This window comes from Saccopteryx bilineata, chromosome 1 (genome assembly GCF_036850765.1).
Source record: "Saccopteryx bilineata isolate mSacBil1 chromosome 1, mSacBil1_pri_phased_curated, whole genome shotgun sequence".
Classification (NCBI taxonomy): Eukaryota; Metazoa; Chordata; class Mammalia; order Chiroptera; family Emballonuridae; genus Saccopteryx; species Saccopteryx bilineata.
Window position 1 is genome coordinate 149784039 of NC_089490.1, and position 23562 is coordinate 149807600.

The 23562-nt window shown below is 48.9% G+C and overlaps 2 protein-coding genes across 4 annotated transcripts; both read right to left on the reverse strand.

The window, feature by feature from the left end:
* Nucleotides 1-5165: 5165 nt before the first annotated feature.
* Nucleotides 5166-23455, reverse strand: RAB3D (RAB3D, member RAS oncogene family). Of its 3 annotated transcripts, none has more exons than XM_066273809.1 (5): nt 23354-23455; nt 16262-16528; nt 14964-15082; nt 14753-14877; nt 5166-7958 (listed from the first exon to the last, which is right to left on the reverse strand). In XM_066273809.1, the coding sequence occupies exons 2-5, from the start codon at nt 16487-16489 to the stop codon at nt 7771-7773; spliced, it is 660 nt and encodes a 219-aa protein (XP_066129906.1). In that variant the 5' UTR covers nt 16490-16528; nt 23354-23455; the 3' UTR covers nt 5166-7770. The 3 variants fall into 3 exon arrangements, with proteins under 3 accessions (XP_066129906.1, XP_066129894.1, XP_066129902.1); XM_066273797.1 differs by lacking the exon at nt 23354-23455 and adding an exon at nt 17887-18093; XM_066273805.1 differs by lacking the exon at nt 23354-23455 and adding an exon at nt 17865-18093.
* Nucleotides 20424-23486, reverse strand: TMEM205 (transmembrane protein 205). The gene is made up of 4 exons (XM_066273813.1): nt 23354-23486; nt 22764-22937; nt 22496-22659; nt 20424-20789 (listed from the first exon to the last, which is right to left on the reverse strand). Exons 2-4 carry the CDS (start codon nt 22861-22863, stop codon nt 20484-20486), a joined length of 570 nt encoding a protein of 189 aa, XP_066129910.1. The 5' UTR covers nt 22864-22937; nt 23354-23486; the 3' UTR covers nt 20424-20483.
* Nucleotides 23487-23562: the final 76 nt, after the last annotated feature.

Below are 23562 nucleotides of genomic sequence, written 5' to 3' on the forward strand. Positions count from 1 at the left end.
CTTGGGGCGGGGTGTGTGTGTGCTAGAGTGAGGGTGAGGTGACTAGAGGAAATATAGAATAGAAACTAGTTTCAAATAATCAGATATCCACCTACTGACCAGAAAAGGTTTTGCCCATTTGGAAAATACAGGGTAGGAATAGTATTAAAAATTGGAACTTTGCTTTAGAAAAATCTTAAGAGAAAAAGGATTTAGAATTTAACAAACCATGGGTGTGGACCTTGCTAGTTATCAGTTCCTTGAAATAAATTCCAACTCCAGAACGAGTAATGGAATCATGAGTAACAAGATTATAGGGAATGGGATTGCCTGACCTGTGGTGGCGCAGTGGATAAAGCGTCAACCTGGAATGCTGAGGTCGCCGGTTTGAAACCCTGGGCTTGCCCAGTCAAGGCACATATGGGAGTTGGTGCTTCCTGCTCCTCCCCCTCCTCTCTCTCCCCCCTTCTCTAAAATGAATAAATAAAATCTTAAAAAAAAAAAAGAGGGAATGGGATTATCAAAGACAGGCCCTCCGGCTGCCTCTCCCCTTCCCTTCCCTAGGACTTGGGGTCGCGTGGACCCTCCATGGGTTAGGGATGGTGGCTTGTTACCCTTCACTAGTGTAAAAATTATAGAAAGATTCCGACTCTCTCCCACGAGGCCAAGGTGGGTGTTGGGTCCCCTCCAAGTCTCCCAGTTCCTTCATATGGCATAGTTGTCCAAATGGAGGCGTGGGGTTCATGGGGGAGACCTGCTGCATTAGCCATAATAGTAAAAATTGTAAAAGAATTTTCAGGGAATTGCGGGGAGATTAAAAACCTCATGTAGGCTAAAGCAACACACTATTGGGAAGGTAATTTTATAAAATTTGTATTTTAATTAGCAGCTCAAAGCAAGGCAGTTACTTACAGGTAGTGAATTGGATTATGCAGGACAAATGGCAGAAAAGGAAAAAGAAAAGGTAAAAGCGGCAGGCTCTTCTCCCAGTTCCTGGAGTCTGCTTCCCCCTTGGGCACCTCAACCCTCATACTGACTTAATAGCGTAAACTATTATAGGTCAAAAAGGATTAGTATCACCTGACCAGGTGGTGGCACAGTGGATAGAGCGTCGGACTGGGATGCGGAAGACCCAGGTTCGAGACCCTAAGGTCGCCAGCTTGAGCGCAGGCTCATCTGGTTTGAGCAAAGCTCACCAGCTTGAGCCCAAGGTCACTGGCTCAAGCAAGGGGTTACTCGGTCGCAGTCAAGGCACATATGAGAAAGCAATCAATGAACCACTAAGATGTTGCAACGCGCAACAAAAAACTAATAATTGATGCTTCTCATCTCTCCGTTTCTGTCCCTATCTCTCTCTGTCTCAAAAAAAAAAAGGGGGGGGGGCTAGTATCTCTTTGCCAGCTGGGTAGTTTGTACCAAGGATTTCTTATTGTGTAAAAAAATATTTTCCATGTTGGTAATGTATATATTACTTCAAAAGCCTTTTGTTAATTCTCCTTTTTATTTGCTGTGATATTGAAATCTTGGTGTAGATATTAGGAAATATGCAATATTGTTAGTAATGTCTTTTATGTAATGTTTAGCTTATTATCATTTTGAAACAGTATTGTTGAAATTTTCTTTTGAATGCTAATGTACTAAGTTATTCAGCAGCAGAGAGGCTGGAATCTTAGAGATGCCAAATCTGTTTCTCTTACAAACCTCTACTCTCTTTTACTTGATCCAGCTAATAACGCTGTTTTTGTCTTTTCCAATCAATTCCAGATATACGAAAAAAGTTTATATAGACAGAAAAGGGCCCCCAAGCTCCTTAGAGAGGAGCATGGCTTTTAAGGTCTATAATTAGAAAAGCCAGACTTAGAATCTATTACAGAAGGCAAAATATCTGAGTGTTTAGTTTACATCCAAATAAATACTGAGAAAAGAAAGGAAATTGTAAAAAAACAAACAAACAAAAAACAGGTAGAGCCTGACCAGGCGGTGGCGCAGTGGATAGAGCATCGGACTGGGATGCTGAGGACCCAGGTTTGAGACCCCGAGGTTGCCAGCTTGAGCGCAGCTCATCTGGTTTGAGCAAAAGCTAACCAGCTTGGACCAACGGTCGCTAGCTCAAGCAAGGGGTTACTCGGTCTGCTGAAGGCCCGCGGTCAAGGCACGTATGAGAAAGCAATCAGTGAACGACTAAGGTGTCGCAATGCGCAACGAAAAACTAATGATTGATGCTTCTCATCTCTCTGTTCCTGTCTGTCTCTGTCTACCCCTCTACCCCTCACTCTGACTCTCTCTCTGTCTCTGTAAATAAAATTAAAAAACAAACAAAAAAAACCCAGGTAGATAAAAGCTTTTTCTTCTAAAAGTAGGGCCACAGTGACAGTTATTCAGAAGTTGCTATATAGAATTCTTTCCAGGTTTAACTTGCCCATTCTAATGTTAGGCCTGCATTTATATCCAATGTCTCTCAGCTAGTAAGAAAGGAACCCAATATTAATTAGAAGCTAATTTGAAGTTACATTGTGCCCACAGGCCCCAAAAGGTTCAGGACAAGTAAAATGCATAAATCAAATTATAAAAAAAACGTAACCACTCCTTCCTTAAGTACTTGCAGGGTCTGCATGTTACTCAGCAGACTGTTCAAAAGACTGTCCAAAAGGCACTTCCAGCAACGCCAGGAAAGCCAGCAAATCCTTTTCAGCCTGGGGACTCAGTCTGGATAAAGAATACATTGCCCAAGGACTGACTCCCACAAGAACAGGTCCCCACACTGTAATCCTGACCACTTCCACTGCTGCCAAGGTAGAAGGCATGCCCTACTCCAAACACAAACTGGAAGCTTGTTGGTCTATGTATGGCTAATGCATGAAGAAACTCACTAAGGACACCTTTTTAATCAGACTTTTGGGAAAAAGGAAAACTAGGGTAAAACAAAAGCCAGCTTAATTGTCACTAAAGGTTAAAGGTTTTAAAATTAAGAGTTCTGACTAAAAGTAAATTGTTATATAAGCCAATTAGTTTCATGTAAGTTGCAAAAGGTTTGTTGTACAGTTTATAGGAAATTAATTGGTAATATGTTTCTTTAATGAATCGTAATGCTGTCTATTAAATATCTGTTACATGTTATAAATTAATATTCCTACACAACAGCCTCATGCTCTTCAGTAAATTAAGTCAAGGATTTGACTTAGGATATAAAACCAGTGGGGATTGTAGTAGGTACCAAAAAGCTGCAAAACTAATATTGATATTCTAGGAGGAAAGGTCAGGCTTTCCTGTCCTGTCCTTCCTTTGGGGAGGGGAGGGAGAAGAATGTAGCAGTTTCTGACTTGCAAGAACAATGGGTCATTTAGTTTTAAAATTAAAATAAAGGTTAACTGAGCCTGACCTGTGGTGGTGCAGGGGATAAAGCATCAACCTGGAAACGCTGAGGTTGCTGGTTCAAAACCCTGGGCTTGCCTGGTGAAGGCACATATGGGAGTTGATGCTTCCTGCTCCTCCCTTCTTCCCCCCCCCCTCTCTCTATAATGAATAAATAAAATCTTTAAAAAAATAAATAAAATAAAGATTAGCTGAGAAACTTCTCTTTCAAGGGGAGACAGGATTTATATACCACCCTACATTGATTGTAGTTCCTCCCCCCTTCCTGGAATCCTGAGAGTAACATACCTCTAGGCAAAGGAGGGAAGATGAACCCTGAAAGATTGTAAATGTCTTTGATTGTGTTACCTCGAAAGTCTTAATGTTTTTGTGTATCTCCTAAACAAATGTTGTAAGCTTGTGCCTTGATGTCATGCTCTCCCCAGCTAGTGTGTGATCAAGGGTATATAACCAGCACCTGAGATGTATTTGGTGTACATGATTTCAGTCTGCAAATGCCCCGTGTCAGGCATATGCAGCCAGCATATTTAATAAATCTCCTCCTTTAATAAAACCCTTCAAAACTCATTTGGGCTTGGTGTCTCTACGTAAACCTGCAGAAGTGAGGTACAGTACTTTTCAGCATCTGGGGTATGGTATTTTACAACAACATGATGTTGAAGGAGACGCTTGTTTAAGTTAAATGAGTAAATGATATAGTATTTTACATTTTAGGGGCTATGGGAAGGAGGACATAGGAAAAGACATCAGAAATGCTGGGAAAGGGGTTCAGTACTAAAGTACTAAAGAGGGCTGGGAAATGGGGGCACTGAAATTTGTGCAAAGACCTGAAAGAGGAAGTGACGGATGGGAGCTTTGTGATTACCTGGGATAAGAGGGTTCCAGGCAGAGGAAATAGCCAATGCAAAGGCACTGAGGCAGGGGCCTGGTGTGTTCAAATAGCAGCAAGGAAGTTGCTGGGTAAACGTGTGTTTACGTTTGCTCAGTTGTACAGTATTTTGCATTGGTGTGGGGCAACCCATGTGTGTGTAGTCTGTGGAAGGCTGTGGGTGCCTGCCCTCAGAGTGGCAGATTGCAAATTGCGGTTGCCTGCCTCCATGGGGAGGGGCGATTGTTTGCTATTATTTGCCGGAGAAGGGGTATGTCCGCCAGCCTGTTTGGCTGGGGAGTGTTGAGGCTGGTGGGGGTCTGTGAGTCCAGTGACTCTGGAGGGGGTCGGGGTTTGGGAGCCGAGTCAGAGGGAAGCAGTCTTCTCTGCCTGTTTGCTCATCCACTGTTACGAGACTTTAATAAACAGAATGGCCCACCATTTTCTGGCTCCATGTTTCCTTTACCATCTGCCCAAATCCAATATGAACCTGCCTGGCCCCAGCCACCAGCCTTACAGAAGTCAATGAGACTAAAGCAAAGCAAGTGTAGGAGGCAGGTGGGAAGAGTCAAGGGCTGGGAGGTGGCAGGTCAGCTCATGCAATACCTTGCCGACCACAGGAAGAACTTTGGCTTTTACTCCCAGTCAGGTGGAAGCCATGCAGGGTTCTGAACAGAGGGACGTGACCAGACTTGGGGAAGGATAGACCTACCTACTAGATTACTCGGGGCAACATTATCCTCCCTGCCCTCCATACAGAGGAACTTTCCAGGACCCAAACGGTGGCCATTGAGTTACAGCTAGACACAGCCCCAAGCCTGAGCCTCCCTGGCCTAATCCAGTATCTACTGCATCACACATGCCCTCAACCATCTGCTTGGCTGTGATTCAGTGGCCCTCTTCCTGGAAATCACATTTCACTACTGGATATAAAAGGACAACTGTATCTGGGTATAATGGCTATATTTATTTCTTTTTCTTGTGAAGAAAAGTGCACCTTTCCAGTAGACATCAAAGAATTGCTTATGCAGGAGAACCACATCCAGGATAGAAATAAGCAGGTCAAGAGCTCACTCTGTAGTGTTTTTGGGATCATCAGAGGAGGCCAGTTAGCAGAATTAGCGCTTCAACACTGAGACCAAATTTCACCCTTTACTTATTTTTCTAAGTAGGAGAAAAAGACACAAAAATATCCCACACACACCCCCAGGGAAGCCAAAGAAAAATTTGCAGAATCCTAAACCATGGCAATCATGGCATTTTCCCAAGCACTGCCTGTGGAAAGGCAAGTTACTAAAAGCAAATGGTAAGAAGGGACAGCACCAATGTTGGACCCAGTCTCAACGGACAGCTCCAGAACCATCTCCCTGGAGTTAGAAGGTGGTTTTCCCATGGCCTTTGGTTTAATTTTTGTTTGTAAACTCAACAGACCTCCCTTCCCCACAGTGATCTGGGAGGACACTGGTTTCTGTTCCCCAGAGACCATCTTGAGTTAACCCCCCCCACAAACATCAAAAAATAAACTTGCATTATTTTTAGAAGAAACAAAAAATACCTTATTCTCCTACATTATTCCCAGTCTGGAGAGAACCCAGAGGCAGCTATCTCGTTGCTGCTTGAAGCTGAACTGTTGAAAAATCTTGTGTAAACAGAAAGCTTGGGCTGAGTCAGGTATGAGATAACCCAAGGCTGGTTTTATCATGTGGGTGGTGACAACTGACTCTGCGCCACCGTTTTTTCTGACAGCAGCTTAGGGGAAACAGACTGACCAAAAGCATCTGGACAGGCCTTGGTGAATCTTAACAAGACTTAGGTAATTAATTTCACTTTTATGTTAAAGCAACTAACTAACATTTTTGAATCCTACCCCAAACACTCAGATCCTCTCCCTTTGTGCATTTCCAGGAACTTGACCATTTCACCAGTCATCTAAATTATTGGGATACAAAGATATCGCCACTTTGAAACTCTAAGGGCAGACCCTAGTATGGCATAAATAGGGTCCTCCAGAAATAGATTCGATCTAGAGTTTCTATAAAGGTAAAAGCTATGTTAAACTTAAACCAGGCCTTCCCCCGTGCCCCAAAGGAGAAAGCTGAGAACTTTAAGATTACAGAAGGTCATTTTGCCAGTAGTGGTTGAGAGAATACAATCAAGAACACAAACTATCCATTTAGGCTGTCCTCATAGTGTTTGTCAAGTTACGGGCTATCAGTGTTCCAGGGCAGAAAGGTGTCATGCCACTGGAGTTGGGCCTCTGGTGGACAGGAAGGGCCACTTAGCTGTGTGGGAAGATGATAGACCCCCCAAACTGCACATAACCTCCCAGTAGGTGCCCAGAGCAGCTAGAAAGCCAAGCCTCAACCAGGGAGACTGATCCCAGCCCATCCCCATCAGCCTGCCGCTCCCAAGCTATATTATGAAGCGCAAGTGGCAGTAGCAGTTACACAACCCTCTCCTCATTCCTCCAGCACAAATTCAAAACATTCCTTAGAGTGACTCCTCCATTAGCAAAAGGAACGTCCCATCTCTGGGCCCCACCGATGACGTGGCTCAGGAAACAGATTCTGGGTCTTCACCGGTCTTCAAGTGAAAGGAGCCCAAGTCCTTAGATCAGAAAGACACCAGTGAGGGCAGGGTATGGGGACATTGTTCAATTTCCTTTTTTAGCAGGATATAAGATGTGGAAAGACCTTGCTTAAAACATCACCAGCCCAATCAGCCCTGAGAGGCAGTTTTGGGCAGCAGGGCCCGGGCTGCTGGCTCTGAGGTTAACTCCTGGCTAGAAGCCCTGAGCAGGAAGGCCAGAGGCTTGGCAATTCTCTGGCCTGATGTGGTGCATAATTCTAGAATCCAATCCCAAATCAGGGACACCATGGATAAACCAAAACAATGGCAGGGTTGTGGGTGATGTGGAATTCTGGGGAAACTCAGAAGGCACTTCTGGGGGCTCTGACCCTCTCTCCCTTCACCACAGGTAAAGCTGCTTTAATACTGTTTTCACAGGCAGAGGCTCTGCAGGCCAGAAAGGAGGAGTCTGCCAGGGTCAAAGTCAGCTTCCCACTTTGGAGCTTTGAGATCAGAAGAGGTTCTTGGGCTGGATCAGGACCAGAGAAGGACTCTGAGCAAAGAGCTGCCTTCCACATCTCCAAGGACGAACTTGGCATGAGGAAGGAGGCAAACCAGCTCGTGAACTCCAGGCAATGCCCAACACAGAATGGATATGCACAATGGCTCTAACCCAGAAGGCACTGCAGAGCCCCACAGGCTGCCCGTGTACCCCACTAAAACACCTGAGAAGCATCAAGCTCATGCATGTCAACATCCCCAGACCCTACCTCTAATGCAGAGTCCCCAGGGTCTGGAGCTTGTGACAGGGGCTGCTTGGGCAGGCTGGCGGCTAGGGCAAGAAAACGAGCCATGCGGGGAGTAGAAGACAGCTGACAGGAGGGAAGGGGGCACCCTGAGCTTGGAAACAGCCCTTGTGGCTCATGCCTCAGTCACATTCCCTGCCGAGGCAGGAGGCGGCGGGTGGGGGCTGGGGACCATCTCTAGCAGCTGCAGCTGCTAGGCTGGGGAGGTGGGGCCTCCCCCAAGGTCGGGCCTTTCCCGTTGCTGCCTGGGCTGGAGCTGGGTTCCAGGGACTCATTCATCTTCTCACAGATGACATCCACCAGGCGCTCAAAGACCTGCTTCACGTTGATGTTCTCCTTGGCACTGGCCTCAAAGAACTCAAAACCTGGAGAAACATAGGTAGGGACACCTGTGAGATCCTGAGGGGCACAGCCTGGGCCATGGCATCATCCAAATCTGGATTCCAAGCCCAGTTCTGCCTGTTATGCAGCTGTGGGAATTTGACTGAATGTCTTAGTCTCTCTGAGCCTCAGTTTGCTTATCTATAAAATGGGAACCAAGCTGATAAAAACCTGTGACAGCAGCCCTGCTCCAAACTATCCTAAGGCAGTGGCTACAAGAGTCCAGGTAGTAACATTCTGGTACCTAGAGGACACAGGTGCCTGTGGGTGGCGGCAGCTTACCTTCCATCCAACCGTACTGCACGGGAAGATAGCGTGAAAATGCCCATGAAGCTAGATAGTTATGTGGACTTTTGAAATGTTATGGAAAATGCACTCAAGACCAAATAAAACAGAGCTGAAGACTGGCTTCATCCCAAGGGGCTATCAGTCTGCAGTCTGTCAGGCAGATAATGGTAGGTTGCCCAGTGTTCTCGGACACTGCGATGCGTAGAGTTCCTGGCCTACAGAATACACTAAAAATGGTAATAATAATAATAATGAAATAAGAAAAATATTGTACTTACTAAGTGGTAGGCAGTTTTCTAAGCACTTTACATAAATAAACACCTTTAATGATGCTCTGAGGTTCATCCTATTATAATCTATTTTACAGGTAAGAAAACTGAGGCACAGAGAGGGAAAGTCACCCACCTAAATTCACATAGGTAACACATGGCAGGGTCAGGATTCATACCCAGACTGCCTTGCTTGAATGACAACAGTTAATAAATATTAAATAAAATATTTTAAATATAAATAATAATAAATATTCCCATTGTGCCACCTTGGGTCTTGGTTGGCTGACTCCTACTGGGGAGGTAGGATGTGAGCAGCTTTGAGTATATGCTTAGTGACCATCATAACTTGGTTGGACTCCCAAAGGTGGGAAGTGGAACAAATTTTCCGGGGGTCTGTCCACAGTTGTTCAGCCAGAAAAAGTGGCCAACTTGAAAATAATGGCATCCTTCTTGTATCCCTAAAAGGCTGGTTATGGACCTGCCAGCAAGGAACTGTCCCTGGAAGGTCTCCAGTGTGACCTCACCTGCTGTACCTGTCAAGATGGGCTGGGAATTCAGACAAACACCTACCATATTACACACAGGGCAGGGTTAATGGGCCCCTACCCAGCACTTGTCATGCTGCACTAACTGTAATTGTAATTAACTAGGTAAATAATTTTCTTTCTCTTCTTTTCCTTTCCTTTCTCTCTTTCTCTTTCTCTCTTTCTTTTTTTAACTCAGTGAGGAGAGGGAGAGACAGAGACAGACTTCTATGTGTCTTGCCCAGGACCCACCCTGCAAGCCCACTAGGGGGCAATGCTCTGCCCATCTGGGGCATTGCTCCGTTCCTCAGTGACCGAGCTCTTCTTAGTGCCTGAGGTGAAGGCCATGGAGCCATCCCCAGTGCTCGGGGCCAACTCACTCCAATCAAGCCATGACTGCAGGAGGCAGGGAGGTGAAGAGGGGGAGGGAGAGAGGGGGGTAGAGAGGGGGAGAGAGAGAGGGAGAGAGAGAGAGAATGAGAATATAGCAAGAGGGGAAGGGGTGGAGAAGCACCATGACCAGGAATCAAACCTGGGACATTGACAGGCTGGGCGAATGCTCTACCACCAGCCAGGGCCAGATTAAAATTTTCTGTTCCCTATCCATCTCCCCTACTAGACCATCAGCTCCAAGAGGGCGGGATTTCTGTCTACCTTGTGCACTCTGCATCCAGTGCCTGGCATGGAGCAGGCACTAGGGAACTACTTGCTCAATGAACGAATAAATGAATGAATAATGAATGAATGGTAGAGGCAGGGCATGAACTCAGATCTTCTACTCTAAACCTAGTGATCATTAATGTCACTCCACTGTCTTCCTGGGCAAATGTGGCATTTCCCTAAATGTGTGTGCTCTGTCTCAAATGGAGTTCTTTTGTGTGTGTGTGTGTGTGTGTGTGTGTGTGTGTGTGTGTGTTTTTCCGAAGCTGGAAACGGGGAGAGACAGTCAGACAGACTCCCACATGCGCCCGACTGGGATCCACCCGGCACGCCCACCAGGGGGCGATGCTCTGCCCACCAAGGGCCGATGCTCTGCCCCTCTGGGGCGTCGCTCTGTTGAGACCAGAGCCACTCTAGCGCCTGGGGCAGAGGTCAAGGAGCCATCCCCAGCGCCCGGGCCATCTTTGCTCCAATGGAGCCTTGGCTGCGGGAAGGGAAGAGAGAGACAGAGAGGAAGGAGAGGGGGAGGGGTGGAGAAGCAGATGGGCGCTTCTCCTGTGTGCCCTGGCCAGGAATCGAACCTGGGATTTCTGCACTCCAGGCCGACGCTCTACCACTGAGCCAAATGGCCAGGGCCGATGGAGTTCTTTTTTTTTAATACTTTTTTTCTCATCATAAATATTTGCTAGAGAAGCTAGAAACTGTTAAAAAAATATCAAGACAACAAATAAAAGCTATTTGTAATTTCATCACCCAGAAATAATTACTATTGGTGTTTTGATATTTAGCTTTCTACTTTTTTTTTTTTTTTGACAGAGACAGAGAGAGGGCCAGATAGGGACAGACAGACAGGAAAGGAGAGAGATGAGAAGCATCAATTCTTCCTTGGTGGCGCCTTAGTTGTTCATTGATTGCTTTCTCATATGTGCCTTGAGTGGGGGGTCTCCAGTTGAGCCAGTGACCCCCTTGTTCAAGCCTGCAACCTTAGGCTCAAGCCAGCAAACCTGGGCTTCAAACCAGCAACTTTTGGGCTCAAGCCAGCGACTCTGTGCTCAAGCTGGTGAGCCCATGCTCAAGCCAGATGACCCTGCATTCAAGCCGACAGCCTTGGCGTTTCGAACCTGGGTCCTCTGGGTCCCAGTCTGACACTCTATCCACTGTACTACCGCCTGGTCAGGCTTAAAAATACAAATACACAATTGTTGGATTTGGGTTTGTAAGAGTGTGTATGTGTGCGCGTGTGCATGTGTGTGGATATTTTACAAAACTGAGATTAAATTCAACCTCCTGCTTTGTACTCTGGTATTTTAAACTTAATAGTAGTTGGTCCTGGCCAGTTAGCTCAGTGGTGGAGTATCGGCCCGGCATGTAGAAGTCCCCAGTTTGATTCCCAGTCAGGGCACACAGGAGAAGCAACCATCTGCTTCTTTCCACCCCATCCCCTCCTACAGCCATGGCTCAAATGAGCAAGTTGGTCCCAAGCACTGAGGATGGCTCCATGGCCTCGCCTCAGGTGCTAGATTAACTCGGTTGCCGAGTAACAGAGCAGCAGCCCCAAATGGACAGAACATCAGCCCCAGACTGGGGGTGAATCCTACTTGGGGCACATGTGGGAGTCTGTCTCTCCTCCTCTTCACCTCTCCTTTGATAAAAAATAAATGAAAATAAAATAAACTTTATTTATTCATTTTTTTTTTTTTTTTAGAGAGGAGAGGGAGAGACAGAGAGAGAGAGAGAGAGGAGAGACAGAGAGAGAGAGGGGGGAGGAGCTGGAAGCATCAACTCCCATATGTGCCTTGACCAGGCAAGCCCAGGGTTTCGAACTGGCGACCTCAGCATTTCTAGGTCGACGCTTTATCCACTGCGCCACCACAGGTCAGGCAAAAAAATAAAATAAACTTAATGACCGAGTGGGAATCCTACTTCAGCCCAGTAACTAGATGTTCTCTGTAAGAAGGTGTGGGCAACATCCACAAGTATCCCGGCCTGTGACTGGATTGTAGCTGATTTTACCAGTTCCAGGCAAATCGGGGATCTAGGACTCCCCAGCACACCAGAAAATTAAACACAGGCTGAAGTTCCCAGAAAACACAAGGGACAGGGGAGCAGGTTAAATGACACCATGAAGGAGCAAAGAGACAAACTTCAAATGGAAGACATTCCACAGAACAAAGACCCAGTTTCTCCAACAAATTGATGGCAAGACAAAGAGAAGAGGGGCTACTATAGTCCAGGGGTCCTTGGACTGTTTCTGTCAAGGGCCAGAGAGTAAATATTTGAGGCTTTGTGGGCCTTATGGTGCTTAGAGTTTTATATGCAGGCATCCACAATAATTCACAATCCTGCCAGCTAACATTTAGTTGCAACCAACCCGTGTGCCAAACTTCATTACAACTGTTTCACACATAGTAACTCACTCAACCCTCATGACAACTCAGTGAGGTGGGGCTGTTGTTATCTCCACTTGACACTGGGAAATACAGACCCAGAGAGCTGGACTAACCTGTACAAGATCACAAAGCAATCGAGAAATAATATGAGTTAATGTTCGACAAGGGCCAGCATTTGCCTAAACTTAATCTTTCTAACAGCCCTATGAAGTAGATACTGTTTCACCTCTGTTTCCTAACTGGAGAAATGTAAGCACGGAGAGGAAAAGCAATATGCCTTAGGTCACACAGCAGTGGGTTGCAGACTGGGATTCTGGCTCAAATCTGGGTCCTTAACACATCCTACCCTATCTTACAGTAGCTACACCACCTCCTGAAAGGAAAAGCCTGGGAGAGCCTAGAACACTAGAATACTCCAGGACAAGATTTTCATTGAGCTTAAATTCTTTTTTTTTTCATTTTTCTGAAGCTGGAAACAGGGAGAGACAGTCAGACAGACTCCCGCATGCGCCCGACCGGGATCCACCTGGCACGCCCACCATGGGGTGATGCTCTGCCCACCAGGGGGCGATGCTCTGCCCATCCTGGGCGTCGCCATGTTGCGACCAGAGCCACTCTAGCGCCTGGGGCAGAGGCCACAGAGCCATCCCCAGCGCCCGGGCCATCTTTGCTCCAATGGAGCCTTGGCTGCGGGAGGGGAAGAGAGAGACAGAGAGGAAAGCGCAGCGGAGGGGTGGAGAAGCAAATGGGCGCTTCTCCTGTGTGCCCTGGCCAGGAATCGAACCCGGGTCCTCCGCACGCTAGGCCGACGCTCTACCGCTGAGCCAACCGGCCAGGGCTTGAGCTTAAATTTTGAGTAGATAATTCATCCACCTGATTCAAAAAGTTAAAGTGCAAATCCACCTCCCAACCTGGTTTCCAGCACCCAGCTTCCAGACTCTCAGGTCACTGCTGTTACTAAATCCTTCTGTATCCTTCCGGACTACCTTTAGGCAAACATACATATGTACTCTGATTCTCATTCTCTTTATGCACTAATGCAGGTGTTGGCAAACTTCAAGAAGCAGGCCAAATCTAGCCCATCTCGTTTTTGTAAATAAACTTTTCCTGGCAGTCACACTCATTCACTGATATATTGTCTATGGCTGCTTTCAGGCAGAATTGAATAGTTGTGACAGAGATCCTACAACCCAAAATATTTCCTATCTGCCCCTTTAAAGAAACATTTGTGGCCTGACCAGGCAGTGGCGCAGTGGATAGAGCGTCAGACTGGGATGCAGAGGACCCAGGTTCGAGACCCCGAGGTCACCAGCTTGAGCGCGGGCTCATCTGGCTTGAGCAAAAAGCTCACCAGCTTGGACCCAAGGTCGCTGGCTCGAGCAAGGTCTGCTGTAGCCCCACGGTCAAGGCACATATGAAAAAAGCAATCAATGAACAACTAAGGTGTCCCCACAAGAAACTGATGATTGATGCTTCTCATCTCTCTCCGTTCCTGTCTGTCTGTCCCTATCTATCCTTCTCTCTGACTCTCTCTCTCTCTGTCCCTGTAAAAAAAAGAGAGAGAAAAAAAAGAAACATTTGTGCCTGACCTGTGGTAGCACAGTGGATAAAGTGTTGACCTGGAACGCTGAGGTCGCCAGTTCAAAACCCTGGGCTTGCCTGGTCAAGGCACATATGGAAGTCAATGCTTCCTGCTCCTTCCCCCTTCTCTCTTCTCTCTCTCTCTTTCTCCTCTTTCTCTAAAATTGAATAAATAAATATTTTAAAAAAAGAAAAAGAAACATTTGCTGATCCCTGACTGAACTAAAGGAAGAAGCCATACCCCCTATTCTGCAGTTTGCTTTTCCCACATAACCGTATATTCCAGAAACCTTGCCATAGCAGAAAACAAAGAATACCTTCGCCCCTTTTCATGGCTGCATAGTATTCTACCATGTGAATATACCTTATGTTTTGTTGCTTCTTCTACTGTGAGACAACTAGGAGCTGCCAAGGGCTCACTGCTACTAAATAGCAATGTAATTTGACATACCCGCTGCTTCTCAGGTGGGTGAGAATGTTTGTGGGATAAATTTCCAGATACAGCTTTCTTTTTTTTCTTTTTTTAACAGAGGCAGAGATAGACAGGGACAAACAGACAGGAACGGAGAGAGATGAGAAGCATCAATCATCAGTTTCTCGTTGCGCGTTGCGACTTCTTAGTTGTTCATTGATTGCTCTCTCACATGTGCCCTGACCGTGGGCCTTCAGCAGACCGAGTAACCCCCTGCTGGAGCCAGCGACCTTGGGTCCAAGCTGGTGAGCTCTTTGCTCAAGCCAGATGAGCCCGCGCTCAAGCTGGCGACCTCAGGGTCTCGAACCTGGGTCCTCTGCATCCCAGTCTGACGCTCCATCCACTGCGCCACCACCTGGTCAGGCCAGATACAGTTTTCTGAGTCTGGTTTCCCAGGGCAGCAGTCAGGGAAAGGGGATCTATGCATGAATTTCCTGAAATTAAATGGAGAAAGTGGCTACCTGTGGGCATTTTTCCAGCAGATCCTTAAAGAGCAAAGGATTGGAGATTATGGTTGGACTTGGCATCCAATAATGGGGATGGGGTTTGTTCTGGGAGGTCCAGGACCTGCAGCCCAGGTTGGGCACTAACCAAGGTCATCGGCGAGCCTCTGGCCATCCTTGGCAAGCACAACACGCTCATCCTCCAGGTCACACTTGTTCCCCACGAGGATGACCTGAGCATTATCCCAGGAATAGGTCTTGATCTGTGTAGCCCTGTGGAGTTTGAGAGCTATTAGACTAGAGATTTGGGGTCACAAAAGAGGGGAAAGGTCAGGGATCAGTGGTCAACAAGCACTCACCAGTCTTGCACGGCAGTGAAGGACTCCTGGTTGGCAATATCATACATGAGCAGGAAGCCCATGGCTCCACGGTAGTAGGCTGTGGTGATTGTACGGTAACGTTCCTGTCCTGCCGTGTCCTGGGGAATCAGTAGGGTCAGCCTACTAGAAGCCACCCTGTTCCCCACTGCACCCATATAGGGCCCTGTGCTCACAGCCCATGAGGGAGAAAATGATACAGCCTGCACAGCCTCTAGTCTGATGGGAGAAATATGGGCCTGCCTTCACAGCCACCAATCTAATGAGGGAGACATGGACCGCCCCTCTCAGACCTTCTGATGTGAGATGTGGCCCTGCCCTTGAGGAATTCCCCGTCTGAGGTGTGCATCAGTGCCTCTCACAGACTTATAAACCCCTGTGACTTCATTTCCTAGAACCAACTTAATGACCACAAACAGGAGCCACCTGGGCCAAAGGGTGCCATCCTGGTCCTCGTTACCATGACAATTGTTACTAAAACTGGTAACAGCTATATGGTAGGAGTAACTCTGACACATGGTAGGCTCAATGTGGGCCTCTGGGCTCACAACTGAGATGGTACCCAAATCCTTTTCCGATTAGTCACCAGAACTTCTACCTGCCTTGTGTTACTACTGACCACCCTTCAGGCTTCATAGAGTAGGGCATATCACCATAGCCTGAATAATTACCTCATAGATAATACTCCCCTTCTGTGTGTGTGTGTGTGTGTGTGTGTGTGTGTGTGTGTGTGTGTTGAGAGAGAGAGAGAAAGAGAGACAGAAACAGAGAGAAGGACAGTTAGGGATAGACAGCAGAAGGGAGAAAGATGAGAAGAATCAATTCTTCGTTGCAGCACCTTAGTTGTTCACTGATTGCTTTCTCATATGTGCCTTGACCGGAGGGCTACAGCAGCACAAATGACCCCTTGCTCAAGCTAGTGATCATGGGCTTCATGCCAGTGACCTTTGGGCTCAAGCCAGCGACCATGGGGTCATGTCTATGATCCCACACTCAAGCCAGCAACCCTGTGCTCAAGCCAGTGAGCCTGCGCTCAAGCCGGCGACCTTGGGGTTTCGAACCTGGGCCCTCTGTGTCCTAGTCCAACACTCTATCCACTGCACCACCGCCTGGTCAGGCTCCCCTACTCTTCACATCTATCCCATGCCCCCTCCTCAACTCTGGGCTACTCTCTCACACCCGGACCCCTTCCCAAAGCCCTATACCCTCCCATGGACATCCCTGGAGGCCTCCAGGCTCTTCCCAGCCACAAACCCATGGATAGCCTCGCCCCAGCCCACCCATATCTGCAGCTTGATCCTCTTGTCATGACGGTAGACAGTCTTGACCTTGAAGTCAATGCCCACGGTACTGACAAAGGCGGGTGTGAAGGAGTCATCTGCATAGCGGAACAGGAAGGATGTCTTGCCCACACTACTGTTGCCAATGAGTAGGAGCTTAAACATGTAGTCGAAGTTCTGGTCTGCTGCATCACGAGGGCCAGTGGGGGGGTCTCCAGCTGATGCCATCCTAGCAGAGAGCCTCCTGGGGTGGGGAGGCCTTCAGGCCTGCGGGGAAATAAAAGACAAGTAATAGCTCTAGTGTATGCACCAGACCTGAGTTCAAGCCCTGGCTCTCTCACTTGAATGCCAAGTGACCCTGGATGCGTCACTTGGTCTCTCCAGAACGCAGTGTCCTCTGCTGGGAAGGGGATGTTAGGCAAATGCAAGGGCCCAGGCTGGGGGGCACACGGAGTGCCTCCTCTGGCTGCAGAAGAACTAGACCCTGCAGAAGGTACAGGTATGGACTTTGCCCTCTGGTGAGCAGCCAGTGTGGCCCAGGTGTGAGCTGGGGAGGGGGGGGGCCTGCCAGTTGGATAGAGCCCCCCTTGCAGCAATGGTGTTGACTTTGGCAGCTGTAGGCCACCACCAGGGTGGCCAAGTTTAACACCTTCCCTGATCCCCACAGGGAGGGGATTTCAGTAGATTTACACCAAGGGTTTCAGTGAGCCAGCCCAGGTATAAAGCCTGCTCTGCCCCAGATGAATACTGTCACCTTCTGTTTGTCAAAGGGGCTGGGCCCATCTCGTTCTGGGTAGAGCTGACTCAAGCCAGCTCCAGCCCTTGAAGGCCAGGGTGATGGTCCTCAAATAGAAGGAAACCACCCCAGCCACCTAATAATCAAGAACCTCACTGCCAGCAATACCATCCTCCTCAATCCCTGGTCCTGTCTTTCCTGGAAATGTGTCCACACAGCTGGGCCGCTTCATCTGGGTCCAGGATACCCACTCAGCCCCGTGGTCTCCCTAGATCTCCGTTTCCCCAGCGGTGTATGGATACTCCCTGAGTCACACAGAAAGGTTCCAGAAGACCTGGGTGAATGGAGGGCACACCCACAGAGGAACCCCTGGCAGAGCTCTTTCTCAACTGGCTTTGGGGCTTTTTTCCATTTTAAAGTAGGACACAACCGGCCCCCCTTTCCTGCCCAGCCCTTAGCCCCACCCCGTGTTCCGGGAGAACGAGTTTGAGGGGAAGACAAGAGACAGGAAGCCTTTCCCCAAGCTGGGCAGGGCTGCCAGGCTGCTGCCCCCGCCCCACCCCCAGCCCCAGCCAGCCTGTCAGCGGGTCCCACCTCTTTCTGACAATCTGCCCATCCTGTCTCACGCCTGGCACTTGGTAAGGGTTTTGGGATTAGGCCCTGCCCCTCTTCACTGGATTTAGGGAGCCCCAGCCTGTGCAGGGGAGCTCAGGAGCTTCCTCCCATCACCATATGGTCCCATCTCATGTTCTCAGCGGGTTCTCGTTCCCGCCCGCGCCCCATTAACGCCCCCGAATGAGCCCAGCTGGGTAGGGATGAGAGAAGAAGCGTCTCCCGCGGCCGCCTTTGTCCCCCCCGGGGCCTCACCTCACCCCCTTCCCCCCCAGACCTGCTGGGACGCGGAGGTGCGGGGCTGGGTGCGCTCCTTCCGAGGGGTCACCTCGCGTGGGGGTCTTGGCCGCGGGATTTCCGCCTCCGAACTCGCTGCGGCCTACCCTCGGCCGCGACAGCGACCGCGACCCCGACCCCGCAGCCACCTTCAACGCCACCGCCGAGGTTGCCCACAGCCACCCGGATCCCGCGCCGGCTCCGCCCAGGCGGGAGAGGAGGGGCGGCTCCCGTAGAAGGGCAGGGCGGGGCCGAGTCCCAGGCGGGGCTCGTGGAAAGTGGGGCTGGAAGCGGCACCACCTGTGCCGTAGTCTAGAGCCCACCCCACAACACCAAACTACCTGTAGAGTTCCTATTAAGTGCAGAGCCGTTGAGAGTGCAGATTCTGGAGCCAGGTTCGAATCCCAGCTCCACCATTTTCTAGCCCTGTGACTTTGGACAAGTTACTTAACCTCTCTGGAACTGTTTCTCCTGCAGGCAAATGGTTGTTAACAAGAGGCTCCATCTCACAGGGTTGTGTGTGGTTCTGTTCTGAATTAGTGTTTGAAGTAAATTGCAGCACCTGACCCCATAGTGAGCTAGATCCCATTTCCAAATACTCTTAAGGGCCCTAGGAATTAATCCCCCTTTTACATATAAAAAAACTGAGTCTCAGAGAGGGGCAGACCTTTGACTGAGGCCACACAGTAAGGAAATTTGGTACATCTAGCCCGACCTGAGGTCCTAGAATTTTCTTTATGCCAGCAGGAAAGGCTCTGCAGTTATAATAGTTCAGGCTTTGCTGCTGTTCAAATTCTGACAACTTTATCTGACGTCATTTGCTGAACTTCTCTGAGTTCTGTTGCTTCATGGAAACAGCAGGTGCCTCTAAGGACCGCCATAAGAATGAATGAAAATGACATGCATCAGTCAGGAAGGACTGGCATATGCTCAGTAACAAGCAGCCCTGAAACGTCCATGGCACCCAATACCTAAGGTTTGCTTCTTACTCACACTGGTCATGTAGAGAAGAATAAATGCGGTGAATCGTACACTGGCTTGTACAGTTCCTATGGTTTCAATTACCTGCAGTCCACTTGAAAAGTTCTGAGAATAAACAATTTATAAGTTTAGGCCCTGGCTGGTTGGCTCAGTGGTAGAGCATTGGCCTAGCATGTGGATGTCCCAGGTTTGATTCCCGGTCAGGGCACACAGGAGAAAAGCCCATCTGCTTCTCTATCCCTCCCCTTCTCACTTCTCTTCCCCCTCTTCCCCTCCTCCAGCCATGCTTGATTGGAGCAAGTTGGCCCTGGGCTCTAAGGATGGCTCCATGGCCTGTGCCTCAGGCGCTAAGAAGAGCTTGGTTGCTGAACAACAGACCAACACCCCAGATGGGAAGAGCATCGTCCCCTAGTGGGCTTGCCAGGTGGATCCTGTTGGGGCAAATCTGGGAGTCTGTCTCCCTGCCTCCCTTCCTCTCACTGAATAAAATTAAAAAAAAAAAAGAACAATTTATAAGTTTAAAATTGTGCACCTGGCCCTTGCCAGTTGGCTCCATGGTAGAGTGTCAATCTGGTGTGTGGAAGTCCTGGGTTTGATTCTCAGTCAGGGCACACAGGAGAAGTGACCCTCTGCTTCTCCACCGCTTCTACTTTTCTCTCTTTTCTCCTGCAGCCATGGCTCCATTGGTTTGGGTGCATTGGCCCTGGGTGCTGAGGATGGCTCCATAGATCCTCCACCTGAGGTGCTAAAAATAGTTCGATTGCAAGCATGACCCCAGATGGGCAGAGCATTGGTCCCAGATGGGGGGACGCCAGATGGATCCCTGTTAGGACACATGTGGGAGTCTATCTCCCCTCTTCTCACTTGGAAAAATATTTTTTTTAATTGTGTACCATTCCAAATAGCATGATAAAAATCTTATGCCATCCTGCTCCATCCCACCTTTGTCCAGTATATCCATGCTATGGATGCTCTGTTAGACACTTAGTAGCTATCTCAATTATTAGATCAAATGTCATGGAATCACAGTACTTGTGTTCAAGTTGTCATTATTTTACTTAATAATGGCCCCAAAGCACAAGAGTGGTGATGCTGGCAATTCAGATATGCCAGAGCAGCCATAAAGTGTTTTCTCAATAGAAAAGATATGTATGTATAGGAAAAAACATAGTATATATAGAGTTTGGTACTATCCATGGTTTCAGGCATCCACTGAGGGTCTTAGAATCTATCCCCCATGGATAAGGAAAGGACCATTGTACCCTTCTCTGGAAACGTCTTGTGGGCTCTCAGCTCACAATGTCAATGGGATGGTTTGTCCCTGGGGATCAGAACCAGCTATTGTTACAATAACGTATGGTATATATAATGATTAGGTCCATGCCTGGCCCACAGTGGGTGCTCAACAAATGGGCACTGTTATAGGAAGAGATTAGGGGCTGCAACAGCCAACACTCCAAATCATCATGCCTTGTGAATGGGGAAACAGAGGCCCTTAGCTCCACCCTTGTCCACCCTTCCCTCTGCTTCCCAGTTGGAGAAAAATGACAGCAGCCATTTCCAAAGAAGGGTTTATTGACATTTGGGGTCTCAGCAGGGACAAAGAAGCAGTGAACGCTAGAGGCTCCTGAGGCCCAGGGCAAGGCCAACAAGACAGAGCCCATTGCTCAGGAGGCAGCCCAGATTGCAAATAGAGGACAGGCCATGGTAGCGAAAGAAGATCTGGCGGAGGGCACTGTACTTGGGATCCTTGTCCCGCAGCTGGTGGTAAGGGTCAGGGCCCTGGTGGCGGCCTGGCACCTCCCCACCCAGGCCCTGCTTCTTCTCCACAGTCTGCAGGGCCCACATGGCAGCTGTGGTGCAGGGCCCCAGCCAACGGGCATTGATGGTGGCAAGCGTAAGGCTCAGGAACAGCAGGCAGAGCTGGAGGGGAGAGCAGAAGAAAGTGAGCCATGCCTGGGAGGCAGGAGGGGTCCTTCAGAGGGTCCTTCTGCATCCTCAAAGTCCAGAAGGGGATGGGGGACAGCACTGGGTCAATGCCAGGCTTCCCTCTCTTTTCCCAAGCCCAGACCCAACCAGAGCTCCAGCTCTCATACCCTGAAACTGGCAGGAAAGGCTTCATGTCACCATCTCCTCTATCCCCCCAAAACCTTCTGAGCTTCCTCTCCTCTGATATTCAGACTAGAAGTTTCTTCTTCTCCTCTGTTCCCACAAACTGAAGGTATCTCAGGACAGAACCTCTCTTCCTCAAATTGGGACAGAGCACAATAACTGTCCCCTTAGTCCCCCAAAACAGAGTGCCTAAGACAGGGCCTGTCTCCTCTGTGGCCCCAGCACAGGCCCCAAAAACTGACATTGGGCCCACAGGGAGTAAATAAAAAGTCCTTAAATTTCTAGTTACCCATAGTCCCCTCCTGTCTCTGTGGGATTACTCTTTATTTATTTATTTATTTATTTACAGAGACAGAATCAGAGAGAGGGATAGACAGGGACAGACAGACAGGAACGGAGAGAGATGAGAAGCATCAATCATCAGTTTCTCGTTGGGACACCTTAGTTGTTCACTGATTGCTTTCTCATATGTGCCTTGACTGCGGGCCTTCAGAAGACCGAGTAACCCAGAGGTCCCCAAACTACGGCCCGCCCGCGGGCCACATGCGGCCCCCTGAGGCCATTTATCTGGCCCCTGCTACACTTCCAGAAGGGGCACCTCTTTCATTGGTGGTCAGTGAGAGGAGCACATTGACCATCTCATTAGCCAAAAGCAGGCCCATAGTTCTCATTGAAATATTGGTCAGTTTGTTGATTTAAATTTACTTGTTCTTTATTTTAAATATTGTATTTGTTCCTATTTTGTTTTTTTTACTTTAAAATAAGATATGTGCAGTGTGCATAGGGATTTGTTCATAGTTTTTTTTTTATAGTCCAGCCCTCTAACGGTCTGAGGGACAGTGAACTGGCCCCCTGTGTAAAAAGTTTGGGGACCCCTGGAGTAACCCCTTGCTCGAGCCAGCGACCTTGGGTCCAAGCTGGTGAGCTTTTGCTCAAACCAGATAAGCCCGTGCTCAAGCTGGCGACCTCGAGGTCTCGAACCTGGGTCGTCCGCATCCCAGTCTGGTGCTCTATCCACTGCGCCACTGCCTGGTCAGGCTCTGTGGTTACTCTTGAAACCCCTGTCAGACTTTAACTGCCCACATCTGAGGAACATAATGGGGGCAGAGGGAGGGCGGGATAGAGAAACATGAGATGCAAAATAGTCCCTTACCCTTGCCTGGTGGCTGGGAAAATGTGTGCATGGGGGTGAGGGACTATAAATTCCCAGTCAGGCTAGTTTTTAAACAATTAGCTGGGGTCAGTGCCCCAGCCCAGCTGAGTCACCACAGCCTGGCGGCAGGCCCAACCAGAGGGAGGAGAGGGAGCAGCGGCCAGCAGAGAGACACTGGAGGGTAGACCAGCAGCTGGGGACAGTTGTGTAGGCTATGCACTGCTCAAGGGGATCCAGAGCTCAGCTTTATATCCACTAAGAAGAAAGGGCAGTTTGTTTAATTCTCACAAAGGTGTAGCCATACGTGCTCAGTGGGGTCCTGGGAATGAGTCTTCTGAGAGTAGTGAAGCCCAATTCTGCATACCTGGCTGGCCTCCCAGAACGTGAGCTGAGCCCAGGTACGTTGTGGAACCAAGATGCAGAAGTTTACAAAGGCACAGCCCATGGAGATGTGAAAGTAGAAAGGGAAAAGTTTGCTCTGCACAAGACCAAAGGTATGTCGGGGAAGGCCGCGGAATAGCAGGAAGCCTGTGGGGTGTAAGGGACCACATGCCTGTTAGGATAATCCAGGTCCCCCTCTCATTCCTGTCCCCACCCTGGGTATCCATGACATGCAGACCAAGGGTCCCTACCTGAGATGAATGTCACCCACATTTGCATGCCCCAGGCTCCGGACAAGACCAGTAGATGGACTACCTTAGTCAGGCTTCCAGGGTTCCCGCCTTCCATCATTTTGCAGGCCCGGGAAGGAGGCACCGGGTGGCTCGAGCTTTACCTTTGGAGCGTGGACTTCAGACCCCGTGAACCTGCGCAAGGCCCGGGTCACCTGGGCTAGTCCAGCAGATATCCAGGCACAGCAGCCCAGGAATGGGGGGTGGGGAAGACTCAGAGCAGTCCTGCGACAACCCCTGACCCCATCTCTCTAAATGTCAACCCTCAAGATCTCAGGCTTTCTGGACCCCAACACCCATCCCACCTCACAAACCCCCAAATTTCAGCGCCAGTAGCTCAAGCTCGTAGCCCTAGATCTTCAGAGATCACCTCACTGACCCCCAAATACTACCTCTGGGTACCAGTTCTTACAGAAAAGAGTACTGCTCTCATATCAAGATCTCAGTTATAGCTTTTAAGGTCCCCAAAACACCTCCGAGACTCCACCCAATTCTGGGACATCCCCAAATGTCATCTCGAAGACATTGACAGCAAAAGTAGAAATTTGGACCTCAACTCAGTCGCGCCAAGGTTGGACCGCGGTCTGGCCTCGGTACTTAACTCCCGCGGACCTCCTCCGCCACCTCTCCTCGAGAGACCAAGAACTCGTCCCGCCTCCTAGCTAATCCCGAGGCCAATTCAATCGTAACCTGCCGCCTCCTGTACCGCCTGTATTAGATATTGACTAATAGATTAGCAGAAACCAGCCTGAAATCCCGC

What these genes read in the sequence shown, in the direction of transcription:
- TMEM205 (XM_066273813.1), bottom strand. Translation starts at nt 22,863, where the DNA reads ATGATGGAAGGCGGGAACCCTGGAAGCCTGACTAAGGTAGTCCATCTA. An exon ending in GTGGGTGACATTCATCTCAG is followed by an intron (nt 22,660 to 22,763) that starts GTAGGGACCCTT and finishes TACACCCCACAG; the next exon opens with GCTTCCTGCTATTCCGCGGC. An exon ending in CGTTCTGGGAGGCCAGCCAG is followed by an intron (nt 20,790 to 22,495) that starts GTATGCAGAATT and finishes TCTCCCCTCCAG; the next exon opens with CTCTGCCTGCTGTTCCTGAG.
- RAB3D (XM_066273809.1), bottom strand. Translation starts at nt 16,489, where the DNA reads ATGGCATCAGCTGGAGACCCCCCCACTGGCCCTCGTGATGCAGCAGAC. An exon ending in TTCACTGCCGTGCAAGACTG is followed by an intron (nt 14,878 to 14,963) that starts GTGAGTGCTTGT and finishes CAAACTCCACAG; the next exon opens with GGCTACACAGATCAAGACCT. An exon ending in GAGGCTCGCCGATGACCTTG is followed by an intron (nt 7,959 to 14,752) that starts GTTAGTGCCCAA and finishes ATGTTTCTCCAG; the next exon opens with GTTTTGAGTTCTTTGAGGCC.